Source organism: Onychostoma macrolepis, chromosome 07 (genome assembly GCF_012432095.1).
Source record: "Onychostoma macrolepis isolate SWU-2019 chromosome 07, ASM1243209v1, whole genome shotgun sequence".
Classification (NCBI taxonomy): Eukaryota; Metazoa; Chordata; class Actinopteri; order Cypriniformes; family Cyprinidae; genus Onychostoma; species Onychostoma macrolepis.
In genome coordinates this window covers 37,405,047-37,418,949 of record NC_081161.1, presented here as the reverse complement: position 1 = coordinate 37,418,949, position 13,903 = coordinate 37,405,047, and the positions used below count along the sequence as shown (strand labels likewise).

Here is a 13,903-nt window from a genome sequence, read left to right as displayed (position 1 = left end):
CATAGATTAGGGCTTACTCACATTGGTTAAGATGTCATCATTCTTCTCACTGACGCATCCTTGAAGGCTAAAGGTCAAGTTGTGACAGCTAACCATGAATCTTCGTCCAAATCGCTCTTCAAATGGCTTCACGTCAGGCTCGATGCCTGAAAAATCTAATCTCTGAAAAGGAATAGAGAGATATGATTCATTCATTTTCACACAGGCAAAGAAAGACTGTCTTTCTAATAGCTGTACATTGGACTTAATGGACTAACCTGCGTCTCAGGATCCAGGGTGAAGATCTTCTGTCGACCGTCATTCCTGCTCATTTTATTCAGCTGGTCGGTTTCTCTGGCATACTGGAAATAACAGGACAAAATACTGTTTGCATTTGTAAAAGTATATAAATAAACAAATTCACCAAAATGTGAGCACAGTTCACTCAAAAATGAAAGCTTCCCAAGCCACCCAAGATATAGATGCATTTGTATCTTCATCAGAACAGAATTGGAGAAATTTAGCATTACATCACTTGCTTTGCAATGGATCCTCTGCAGTGAATGGGTGCCGTCAGAATGAGAGTTCAAACAGCTGATAAAAACATCACTATGATCCACAAATAATCCACATGACTCCAGTACATCAATTAATGTTTTGTGAAGCGAAAAGCTGCGTGTTAGTTTTTAACTTCAAACCATTGCTTCCAGCTAAAAATACGAATACTGTATCCATAATACAGCCTTCTCCAGAAAAAATGTAATCTCATCTTAATCATGAGAGAAATATGTACAGATCAAGCACTGTTTACAAGTGAAAATGGTTCAAAACTGTTCTAAAAAAAAAAAAAAATAAGTCGGTGGATTTTGATTTTAGAGGAAAAGAGGGGATGGAACTGGAGGAAGCGTTATTACAGATTATGGACTCATATTTTGGCCAGAAGCAACCTTTTAAAGTTAAAACACCTTAATGATGGACTTGTTTCTTAATAACATGCAGCTTTTAACTTCACAAGACATTAATTGACGGACTGCAGTCATGTGGATTACTTGTGGATTATTGTGATGTTTTAATCAGCTGATTGGACTTTCATTCTGACGGCACCCATTCACTGCAGAGGATCCATTGATGAATAAGTGATTTAATGCTAAATTCAACTAATCTACATCTTGGATTACATTTTTAGTCAATTTTAATTTATGTGTCAATATACTTTGTCCCACAATTAATTGAAATCAATTCGACCTTCCATTTGTAGTACAATGAATAAACCAGAAGCAAAATCAACTGCGATTTTTAATATCTCTTTCTTTTTAACTGACCTGTCATAATTTAAGGCACTTAAGCAGAAAAAGGAGACTATAAATGCAAAATAATATTTATTTCTGTGACGCCACTCACTGAATTAAACAATGCAATATGATGAGATCACGTGACAACAATGAAGCATGCTTCTGTTTTGTGTATTATTGCATATTATTACATATTTTGGAGTAGTAAACAGTCATCAGTATATACAGCACAGTATGCAGTAGACAATATTCCATTATTCTGAACTCAGCCACTTAAAATGAACAAAGAAGACTTCAAACCACTACAGATAGCATTGTAATTATTTTGTATCCAAGTACCTTCATTAGCTCTGGATGAAGACTCCGGCCAAAGCTCTCCGCGATGTTCTCTGGTTTCCCCTGACTACTGCTGTCGTCATCTGTTTGGATGAGACACTTGTTAATCAAAAGGCAAACTGATTAATTCTAATTGAAGATGCATGCATAACAGACAAAGCGTTTTATCATTACGTAGTGTGTGAATATGGGCTTATCTCAGACATCAAACAGAACAATGAAAACGGTCTTTAGCCACGGATGACTGGTACTTTTAAAAAGTAACAGACAAAATCTTATATTTGCTGATCAAGGTGTTTGATATATTTGAAAGTCAAATGAGTTTCTAAACTGCTCCACTGGAACAGAAAGCAGTACCATTAACTGTAATGTGTGTATCTGTTAAATGGTGTCAAATCTGGGACACTAGGTGGAGCTTTTTGGGAAATCAGCTGCCCTCATTTACTCATGTAGATACTAGAGAAGGTGGGTTGCTACAAGATTTATCTCCACACTGTGAGGTGGAAGATTTTTAAATGGCTGCTTGGTTCTTATACTATCATTTTCCATAAATAGGTTACTGGATACACTGGTCCGGATACAGATTTGAAAAACTATTATCTAACATAAAACTTAACATATCTTAAAATGGTGAATTTGGCCTAAATCCTGCAATTAAGATCAAATCAACAACGTAATAATGTTAGTATAATCTGTTTAATCAATATTCAATTCACTGCATTAATGCTTATTTTAATGACAAAAAAATATGTTAGCCCACATTTAATTTAGGATAAATATGCAATCCTTTTAAATGCATTTTCTGAAGCACCTTTCGTTGCTGAAAAAGGGGAAAAAAAATAATAATTAATTTTAAAATATTACAGACTCTATTTTGTACACCATTCATGGAAAGTGCTTGGTATACTATCTATACTTACAATAAACAAAACAAATGGCTTCCCAAATAAGGACATGCAAAGAGGGGTATCATATATGTTTGGACAGTCTATTAAACTTTGAGCAATGAAAACCAGATGAACTGGAAAGCAGCAACTGAGACTGAAGTCTGCATGAAGAAGATTGTTGTGTGCTGTTGTTTTGTGTAGTTATGGTTATGTTTAATTCTTACGCTAACAGATATGGTTATGTTTAACTGTAATTCTCCAGCCCACACACCAAAGGGGAAACTTTTTATCATAGAAAAACTGTCATTTCAACACAGATCTGAATTCTGTATATTAGTCATTCTAAAAATCGAGAAGTTAGAGATTGAAAGCATGCTATTGAAAACATAATTTCATTTCCTCGTGACCTGCACATGGAAGGTCTTAAAAACAAACACCACTACTGGCCAAAGTTTATACCACAGAAGCACAGGGAGTTGTTTATCAGTGTCGTACTGAACAGGCCAAACGTAGCATTCCCTTCACAGCTCCTCTATATGAATACAACCTCCCTAACATTTCAGTAATCTGTCAACATGAGAATATTTACTGAAAGTCCGAAAGACTGCCTCCTATAATAAAACAGCAGAAACTGTACTATCAATATTATTCAGCTGGTCTTATTTGAATACAGAGAAAACATCAAGTTCAATAGGCTTCAAAAAGGCCCCCCCAAAAAAACAAATAAACTTATTATATTTGGAAGAGGCAGAATGGGAACTATGCATCTTTTCAGGAAGCAGCACATACCAGAGTTTCCCTATGTTGCCAAAATGCTCGTCGTTTGGTTATGTGGGGGGATCGTTTGGATATTTTCATTAGGAAGAGGGTGGTATTTGTTCCCAGATGAATGGGAATCAGGCAGAACAGCCAATTAAAAACTGCTCATTGTTGGTATTTTGGGAATGACATCATGTCTTCTTTGATGATGATGCAATAAGTTACATAATTAAAGTGATGATGGTGCTCACACCATAGAAATGCTTAAAAAAAACTGTTCAAAACTCATGATGTTCCAAACCAGTAAAGTTTATTTTATGGAGAAAGTCTGAAGCATCTTCACATGTGTTAAATGGGGGGGTGTGTGTGTTATTTACCCAGAGAACCTTCAGAAGGTTCTGATCCGTTCCTCCTGTCGTCCATCGCGCTCAGTAAGGTCTGTTTCAGCGTGTTCACCCACTCCTCCATCTCGGCCTCGCTGTCTGCCGCCAGATAGTGACTGTAACCGTCCTGCATCTTCAGCTCAAAGCCATTGCGCTTCATCTTAGGACACTGCAAGAAATGTGCAGCGTCAGTCGGTGGAGGAATTTAATGGTGTGACTTTAAGAGCTGTTTGTGGTTATAATAATAATGGGCGTTCGGCAAAGAAGATTCCTCTGGTTGTGTTACAGAGCCTGAGGCCTGCTACGTGCTCTTGTAAAACTTCCTGAAAAACCAACTTCAGATATTTCCATGCTCTGATATTTTCAAGATGCTCATTTCTAGGAACAAAAAAGCTTTATAATAGCATTTTACACACTTTCTGACTATTACAATAAAACATTGTTCATCAAGCCCTGTAAACCTTTGTACCCTTTGATCACATGACAATCTTTGACTGCAAAAATGGTTCAGGATTTCTGTTTAAAAAAATTAACTTTATGTACCGGAACTACATCTATACACGAGTCCAGATAGATGGAGCCTTTTGATTCTTTGTAGTTTTTCTCATCTTTGTATGAATTCAGTATGTAGGAACCATCAGGGAGTTGAGACAGATAGAAATACCTCCTCTTGAACACCTGTGAAGAAAAAAATAAATAACGTGTTAAAATAGAGCCAGAAATACTATGTGTTTATAGTCATTTTCATCCTTTATATTTATATTGAAAACAAACAGAACAAGGATTTTTTTTAATGCTCCATTTATCTGATCAAGAATACAGTAAAACGTTGTTGTTTTTTTTGTGAAATAATTGTGAAACAATAAGGTATAATGCATTAGCTTCACAAAAGCTATATCCACATATTATCCATTATTAATAGTATATGAAGGGATTTTGGTGATTTCCTGTTTAATGAGTAATGCGATTGAATAAGACATATGATATACCATATATGCTTTATGCAAAGTATTTGGTAGACATAATTTACTGCAGAGTACTGAACTTTGTTAACAACGTGTTTTGGTTTATGAACATTTGAGCATGTAATTGGCATTTCTGATTTGCTATAAAACAATAGACCTTACAGGCCTCTCCAACAATGATTCTTCAAACTGCAGTGATCAGCAGATGTAGTGTATTAGGTAACAATGACTGCTGTAGATCTGCTGATGTCTTTTAATAAAAAGTGCACCGATGATTCCACTAACCTTCATGGAGACAGACAGACTGCTGTTGATGTTGGCCTTCTGCAGCCAGCCCTGCTTCATTATGCCTCCTCTCTGAGAGCAAAGAGATGATGAATCCTGCAACACACACACAGAGAGTAAGAACTAATGAAGCAGACAGACTGATATGAATACAAAGACTCAGATCAATGCATTTCTATGCATGCAACCTTTCTGCCTTAAAGACTAAATGCTCTGACACAAACATGAACACTGTGTTCTGATTTTACAAACATTCACGCAAATAAGCCCTCGTACAGTAACTTAACATCACACACACATTAACACAATACAACAATCAAGTACTCACAAACATCTTAATGTTTGAAAACAAATATACTACTTATAACAGTAATATTAATAAATTAATAAAAGGCTGAATGGGGTGGGATATTTTTACTTGCAGCGACTATTAATGTGTGTGTGTGTATGTGTGTGTGTGTGTGTGTAATTTAATTGAAGAGGCCTGGCATCCTTTATGAATGTGCTTTTCTCTAGCTCTCCACTGTAATATAATTGTCCAAATGCCCTTCTCCCCTCCTTCCTCCAGCATTTCTCATTCCCTCCCTCTCTTTCTGTTCCTAACAGCCCCTCTGAGACTGATCAATTGCCTGCACCCTCTTCTCCCTTTTGAGTCACTCAGCTAATTGATTAAATTAAATGGACGTGACAGAGCCAACATGATATACTGTACATATACACTGCTGAAAAGTTCAGAAGTTTGGGGTCAGTAAGATATTGTTTAAAAAAAGGCTCTTACACTCATCAATGCTGCATTTATTACAGTAAATTACATACAGTAACAAAGTAATATTTTTAAATATTCTTACAACAGGTTTTTTTTATATATATTTTAAATGTAATTTATTCCTGTGATGCAAAGCTGAATTTTCAGCAGTCATTACTCCAGTCTTCAGTGTCACAGGATCCTTCAGAAATCATTCTAATATGACGATTTGGTGCTCAAGAAATATTTCTAATTATTATAAATGTTGAAAACAGTTGTGCTGTTTCACACATTTGTGGAAAGTTTTTTTTTTTTTTTTTTTAGGAAAACCATTTTCAGAAAAAAATCGTTTTTTCAGAATTCTTTGAATATAAAGTTTAAAAAACAGCATTTATTTGAAATAGAAATCCTTTGTAATAAATGTTATTCTATTTTAATTAATTAATTTAAAAGTTAATTAAAATTAATTTCTAATAATAATAACAACTGGTCCCAATCTCTTCTCAGTTATAGGTCGTGTAAATTTACAGCAAATGTATGGGATGTAAAGTCTATTTTTGGTAGCTGAAAATATATATATTTTAATTATTGGGTGTTATATTAAATATCTTTTGTGTTCCATAGAAGAAAATAATACATAGAGGTTTGGAAAGACATAGAGAGTATATCTGAATTTTACTACTGAACAAGATACTGAATTCGTTCTCATATAATTTCCTTATTATTGTGTATGTTTTGGCTTCACTGGCCTCATTCTTTAGGCCACAAATATTATTTTAGGTCTTCAGAGTTAGAACTCATTTCATTTAATTCCACTAAGTGAACAGTAAGGAAAAATGCTAGACTATCCATGTCTAAACATGTGCATACACATAGATTTAGACATGCGCGCACACACACACACACACACACACACACGCACACAGGGTGGAGAAGCAATCTCTTTGCCCTGTAATCACCACTCTTTACATCTAATTTTATCAAGATCTGCAGGACACTTCAGTGTGTGTCTATTAATAGACCATGAGGGTCAGGTTCCATGTAATGGCCCTCTGTGCTGACCGTACGGCCTTAATTTCTACATTTGATTATGAGCTCACAGAAGCCTCACAACATTTACAGTGCTGTGTGGGAAGAAGAACAATATCTACAATGTCAATAAAAGGTGTAGCACAATTCAACAAGATGTGTTGACACTTAAGACTACTACATCAGACACCCATAGTACTGTTCAGTCATGGCGGGAATTTGCAGGCCAACAGAGAAGACTTCACCACAGGTTCCCTCGGAAATTTCTAATGAAACAGTGGCTTTTGATTTAGTCGGTGGTTAACATTCTGTTTTTGTGCTACAACATAAATTACACAGTGTGTATGTTGAATGTGAATTTTAAAACTGCTCTTTGCTAACCAAATTTCTAACCATTTATATAAAGACTCAAGACTCCAGTGTTTTATCTGTGATAAAATGGTTAACATATTTTCCCTTTTAAAATGGTAAAAAAATGCCTTTTGTTCAGTTTGTTTTGACACTGCAAATAGGTTAATACACAATTACACAGAAAAGTTTAAACCAGAGAGAGATGAGAGAAGATATTGAGACAGTGTGATATTCCACACTCCGTTTTCCATCGGCAAACATTAATGTCTCTTACCTCCTCCCCCTCATCCACCTCAAACACTTGGTTGGGAAGCTTTTCCGTCTTCATCCCTTTACTGCAAGACAGAAAGAGTAGCTTACGCCAAACTTTGGAAATAGCCCTGCAAAAGCTTTGGCAAAAAAAATGCAAACTTTGACATACCAGGGCAGCGTCCGGAAATCTCCAGAGTAGGCCTCGTAATTATAGTTGATGACGTGCCAGTTGGTTTTGTACATCTTAATGCACTGCCAAAGAGTGTAAGCATTGCTCAGTTACTCAATCGCATGAGCAAAAACGCATTAAAAAAAGAAAAACAGGAAAATGTGATCTCATATTTTATTAGTCTGGATAGCTGTAGTCTTCACTCAAATTTTGGCATTGAGATGTGCTTTACCTCTTTGGCAAATAGGCTTTTTGCTTCGTTCTCAGCATTTTGAGGAACTGAAGGAACAATGGTCCTCCTTTGACGTTCAATCTGTGCTTCCTAGACAGACAGACAGACAGACAGACAGACAGACAGACAGACAGACAGACAGACAGACAGACAGATAGATAGATAGATAGACAGATAGACAGATAGACAGATGAAAATTAGATTCATATGGTGGCTGCAGAAGGAAGAAGACTTTGAAAATGAGATAAACGGCAGGAAAAGTGCTTGTGAAATGACTCACTGATACATCATCAGCTGGCCACAGCAGCAGGTCTCTCTGTGGATCACTGTGGATCTGAGCTTTCCTCTGGAACACCACATTCTCATAGTCAAGCGGCTCGATGATCTTGGGCTGCTCCTGCAAACACACAGGACGGATCCATGAATTTACACACAGTTTCCCTCAAAAGGCCTGCGATGTCTACAATGTGTCCCTCTTTATTACTGCTACTGAACATACTAAAGCAATGCACACTGTAATTATTCAGATTTGCTTTATCTGTTGTGCAGCCTACGTAGATTTGACAGCTCTGCCTGTGAATTTATCAGTTCACTGCCCCTCTACAACCTCTCTACAAAGCAAAAATCTACCACAGGACTTCTGATTTCTTATTCAAAGCTTTCTCCCAAGTGCTTTCTCTTTTCAAGTTCCTTCTAAAAGAGAATCATGTGTTAAAGCTTAAACACACACTCCTGACTCAGCTGACATGCCTGTGTCATGCTCTGATACTCGTTCAAAGAGTTTAGCCCCGTGGAAGAGAAAGTGTTTTCACCAAAACAAAGCATGTGGGATGGAAAGAAGACACAGGCAGTGGACTAGATTAATCTTTTGCACTCTTTTGACCCATGTTTCACCGTATGGGAATTGCCAAACAAATGAAATTTCAGCTGACTTGCCAGCAACACCTGTTAGGAAATTTATGACTTTAACCTTTTGCTAAAGGTGTTTTTTTTGCTGAAAATAAACTATGAGCAGTCAGAGATATGAAGAGAGGAAGTTATAGTTTCATAACTACATATCGTTTAGATGAAAAAATTGGCAGCTGGTGTCTTCTGTCCAAAGTTCGAGGCTGGGTAAAGCAGCTCATTGTTTCTAATGTTTAAAGCGGTTCAGGTTTGACAGGATCAGTGGGGCTTGAACCTATAATCACACAGGTCTTTTGAGAATATTTCAGCTGAAATCAAAGGGAATGAATTCAGTCCAAATTAAAACAATTTCAAACTAATCCTTTTTAGAAATCATCATTGTGGAAATGTTTCCTTGCTTCCTAGCTGCAGAAAATGTTTAAATGGAGTTAAAAAAAAAAGAAAAGAAAAAGTCCAATTCATTTAATTTGCAATAAAAAATAAATAAAGCCATGAGTTCGGTCTTCAGTGTCACATGATCCTTCAGAAATCATTCTAATAATTGGTTCTCAAGAAACATTTCTTATTATTATATGTTGAAAACAGTTTTATTTGAAATAGAAATCTTTTGAAACAATGTAGTCTTGACTGTGACTAAGTCAATGTATCCTTGCTGAATTGAAGTAATGATTTCTTTCAAAAGATGTTACTGATCCCAATTCAATTTGCACTATATATTTTGCTTTTATTATACAGTATACCTTGCTTAAGAGGGGGAAATAACGGACTAAATATACCCAGTCAAAAACTGACACATATAAGACACATACATGCTTCCTGTGCTTCTCAAGCACACACACATGAGCTGACAACCAATGCAAGTATTTCAGCAGCAACTTCCTGTCATATGACATACCACATAGAGGCAAGAAAACCACAGCCAGTCCAGCTCCCACTGCAACAGAGCATGTGTTTCAGCTCAGTTCTGCTGGCTTGTGCCTGTACTCTCTCTCAACTGCCCTTTCAAACCAAACCGTACCAACTTCCCTAATCCAAGTCCTGACCTTAAATCGCTGCAAGTCAGGTGTTAAAATCTCAGGGCCAAGATTAAGCTACCATACCATGTTAGGACCAGTTTCCTATAGCCAAAAATAACCCAACCCCTGCAAAAACCACCACAAGGCCTCAGATCATTTAAAAAAGGGCAACCCTGTTGGGGACAGAGAGGAACTGTAGAAGAAGAAGAATCACAGGCCAACAAACCACAGGCCGAGGTAAAGGGAAACATGAGCCAGTTTACTGCCCGCTCACAAGCCGATGGGCGTTGGCGCCACACACACGTTTCAGTCATGTTATTTCCGTATGCAAGAAGGCAAGATGAAAATGTGAAGGACGACAAAGTGGGCGACTTAAAGCGACTAGAGCATGTCTCTAAGGTGGTTTAATGTACTTCCCAGATGTGAGTCTTTGGCGAGCTCCTCAGCTGATGTGTATTAGGCCACTGTGTTTAAACACATCCACCAACATCTGAACTGAACGACCACGGCCTCCGTCTGAACCTCTGCGTTACTATGCGAACATATATCCGATCTCTTTTATGTCATTACAAGGCATTTGAACAGCTTATCTTGTCTTGTAAATCTCGTGGAGGACCACATGCTCTGTAGGTCTGTGAGCATTTGAGGCCCACCATTTGAAAGCATCTTGAAATATTTATATCCAATGTGTCCTGTAAATTATTGTGACTCAGTAATACACTGTAAAATACAACTTTCGGCAGCTTCACAACAACTGTCCCATATTTAAAGCCAATATGAATTGCTATCTGCTAAAATGGTGCCTAAGCAGCTATTTTTAGTTAGCATTATCAACATTAGCACAATGGAAATGTCAAAATGGAAAAAGAAGAAAAAGTTAAGACAATATGTTTAGATTATAAAGACTTTTTTAAAAATAAAATGCACCAAAGGGTCCCTTACAATAAAGATGCATTTATAAAGTAAATGGGGTCAGTTTTTGCTTTAAAGAGTTTAATGGCCATCTATATAGTGCCACATTAATGAGCCCTAAAAAATGGGTCAATGGGTTATTTGAATGGGCTTTTGGTTAAATGCCTAAAGTAGGGTCTGTGGTTAACACAAGCTCAACTTATTTTCACATTTTATTCTACAAAATAAAAATACATTGATAATACGGTACCCCACTGATTTTCAAGGTGGTTGCTAAACAGTGACTAAATTATTACAGAGGTTGTCAGGGACATTAAAGGGTTAGTTCACCCAAAAATGTAAATTCTGTCATTAATTACTCACCCTCATGTCGTTCCAAACCCGTAAGACCTTCGTTCATCTTCAGAACACAAATTAAGATATTTTTGATGGAATCTGAGATGCGCGCACTTTTGCTGAACGTAATCAGCATTGTTCACGTTCAGTAGACAGCGTTGATTATGTTCTGGGGTACTCTCCAAAATGGCGGAAGACGGTAGCTTGGGGAGAAGAAAAGGTATTCTCGTAGCTCCGTAAATTCGAACCCCTGATGTCACATGGACTATTTTACTGATGTCCTTGCTACGTTTCTGTGCATTGATCATAGTAATATCCTTGCTGTCTATGTAGGTCAGAGAGCTCTCAGATTCCATCAAAAATATATTAAATTGTGTTCCGAAGATGAACGAAGGTCTTACAGGTTTGGAACGACATAAGAGTGAGTAATTAATGACAGAATTTTCATTTTCGGGTAAACTATCCCTTTAAACATCATCACACAGCGTGGGAAAATTCATGTACTTACTGGCCCACTTTTGCAGCCTCGTTGTGTTTATAATTGTGCTCTTGCAAACTATTCTAACTCACACTTTCTAACATTTTAAATGCATTTTTAGATTTTAGATTTTATAGATTTTAAATAAATTTAAAAGAATTGTCTGAAGCTTTCTGGTGATAGTGAAGAAGTCATGCAAACATGGTGTAGTTCATTTATAGCCTACATTTAGCTTTTTACTTCTGGCAATTGTTTTAGGCTTCAAAATTCAAAATAGATGTGTTCATCTGTGAAGATTATCATGATGAACAAAACGTGCAAGAATCATTAACTTTTGTTTGTCACAGAGCTAATTTTCTGCAATTATTCCTACAAAAGACAGCATCCTTGCGGCACTCTATATCTTATGTACTCAAAAACATTAATAAAACTCACTTTTAGATAATATACACATTTAAAATGTACATATTCTTTTGGAAAACTGAGCAAAAAAGACTCATCCTGCACAATCAAATGCTCTCTTGAATGAGAATGTCCCTCCCACTTTTATCACCAGAAACCAAGTAACAATTTATATTCATAGCTGACACATGTCTTATTGGCTATTTGAAAAAATAAGGGATGAGGACTTCGAAATATGCCACCAAAACCTCCAGAAAGAAGTAGGCCTAGCTTTATACTTCTGTATAAGGCATTAATATTCATAACAATTGTGTTCATTTGTGAAGTTTATCATGATGAACAAAATATGTTAGATTTAGAAACTTTGGCTTATTTTTACGCACTTATCCAAAAGTCAAAAGAGAAACCCTATTGGCTTGCTATCGAGGCAACCTGGAGAATACAAACTCACAAACTGCCTAGAAAAAAATGTCACTAGTACAATATGCAAGTGTACATTTTTAGATAATATACACATTTAAAATAAACAGAGCAAAAAAATCTTGATGACGCATCCTGCACTACACACATTTTTGTCCAATCAAATGCTCTCTTGAATGAGAATGCCCCTCCCCAAGTACCACTTAAAAAACCAACCAGCCTATTTACAAAAATAAGGGATGAAGTCTTCAATATATGCCACCAAAACTTCCAGTAAGAAAAAAGTAAGCACTCAACTCTCGTTAATCAATTCCACTGGGTCTTTAAGTAAGACAATGAGCACCAATAATAACAAAAAAGGTCACTCATATCTTAATTTTGGCCGAATTTCTGCAACTGCACAATGTGCAAAAGAGGAAAGATGAGACAAATACTTTATTCAGCACATGCAGAGGACACAGGAAGCATAGCTGAGCAGCCTGAGGGTACTCTCAAGGGAAACACAACGGATCTGTAATCTCCATAGTGTGCCATTTGTTGTCTGTCTCCCTAGAAACCACAATCAAACTGACAATCACAGGCCATTATAGACCCATATTCATAAAACTTATAGAAAATCTCAGGCTTGTGACATATGTCTGGTTAAAAATATAATTTCTCAGCACTAAGCATTCATTAGAGCCATCAGTATAGAAATTATATCCTCCCTAAAACATTAACAACACATTTCTGTTCTCCTCCTCGGATAATTTCTCAATGGTTCAATAAAGAAAGAAAGAATAGGCTCTGCTCTTGGACTGGTGCATGAGCACATGCACATGAACATGACTCCTTACACAAAGGCATAAGGATGCTCCATGTGGTTCCAGTAGGAGCCACAGAACAATGTCTTTTCTAACAGTCAGGATCGCCTAACTACCGGCTTTTTAATTGAGCAGATCCCTAATTTTGTATTTAAATCAATGCATGTGTCAGTGTTTATATGGAGAAGGTTTCGACTGCTGTCTATGTGATGTGTAAGACAGATGTTGAAGCTGTGCTGGTGTAATTGCCTGGAAGGCACGAGACGTTATGCCTCAGCAGTCTGGCACGTGTTTTAATAATAATTACAATGCCGTTTGCAAGAAACAAAAATGACTAAGACCTAACAGCTTATATACATATACGAGGTCTGATAAAAAACTAAGACTGTCTGAAAATCTAGTGAGCTGACTACTTAGACAGAACGCACGCGCATGTGATGTCAAAAAACGCCGCCTAGGTAGGTAGTTCACTACGTGTTGAGACACAACCTATAAATGCACTGCCCAAGGCGAGCGACGGGACGCTTTTGAGTTACTAACCACAGCAATGGACGTCCTCACCGCCTCCGACACACTTTGTCTGAGCTCCGCAGCCGTTCCAGGTTTGCTCAACCTTTTTGTGAATTTTCTTACTTCGGACATGTTTTCCCTCTTTAGTTTGACTGTAATTCCATTGCGAAAAGCGACATCACTGCACGCCAATCTGGGCGTCTGACAGAGGTGCGGATGCAGGAGGGGCGGGGCCTCATGGACCAGCGTTAGCTCCGCCCACCACCAGGGGTTGCCTGATATTGAGCAATCCCTGGTTTTGAATTATTAATGTGAAAGTTTTATAGTTTTGTATTTTATATTTTATATTAAGAGAGATTATAGGTTTGATTTTATTCTAGTTTTAATACGTAATGTTTTAAGATGTAATGAAAATAATGTGGTAAATAAATAAATACATAAATAGTGATGAGTTTT

General features: G+C 36.9%; 1 protein-coding gene across 2 annotated transcripts in view; it reads right to left on the bottom strand.

Annotated features, from left to right (window-relative positions):
• Window positions 1-13,728, bottom strand: part of dock11 (dedicator of cytokinesis 11) — a 72,202-nt gene extending 58,474 nt beyond the window's left edge. For both annotated transcript variants that reach the window (XM_058780940.1, XM_058780941.1), the window contains exons 1-11: window positions 13,478-13,728; window positions 7,945-8,061; window positions 7,665-7,754; window positions 7,433-7,515; window positions 7,286-7,346; window positions 4,887-4,982; window positions 4,180-4,314; window positions 3,631-3,805; window positions 1,611-1,690; window positions 258-341; window positions 22-162 (exon numbers count right to left, since the gene is read on the bottom strand). In XM_058780940.1, the coding sequence (XP_058636923.1) occupies window positions 22-162; window positions 258-341; window positions 1,611-1,690; window positions 3,631-3,805; window positions 4,180-4,314; window positions 4,887-4,982; window positions 7,286-7,346; window positions 7,433-7,515; window positions 7,665-7,754; window positions 7,945-8,061; window positions 13,478-13,579 (1,164 nt within the window). In that variant the 5' untranslated portion in view covers window positions 13,580-13,728. The remainder of the gene's footprint in view (window positions 1-21; window positions 163-257; window positions 342-1,610; window positions 1,691-3,630; window positions 3,806-4,179; window positions 4,315-4,886; window positions 4,983-7,285; window positions 7,347-7,432; window positions 7,516-7,664; window positions 7,755-7,944; window positions 8,062-13,477) is intronic.
• Between the last annotated feature and the right edge of the window lie 175 nt (window positions 13,729-13,903).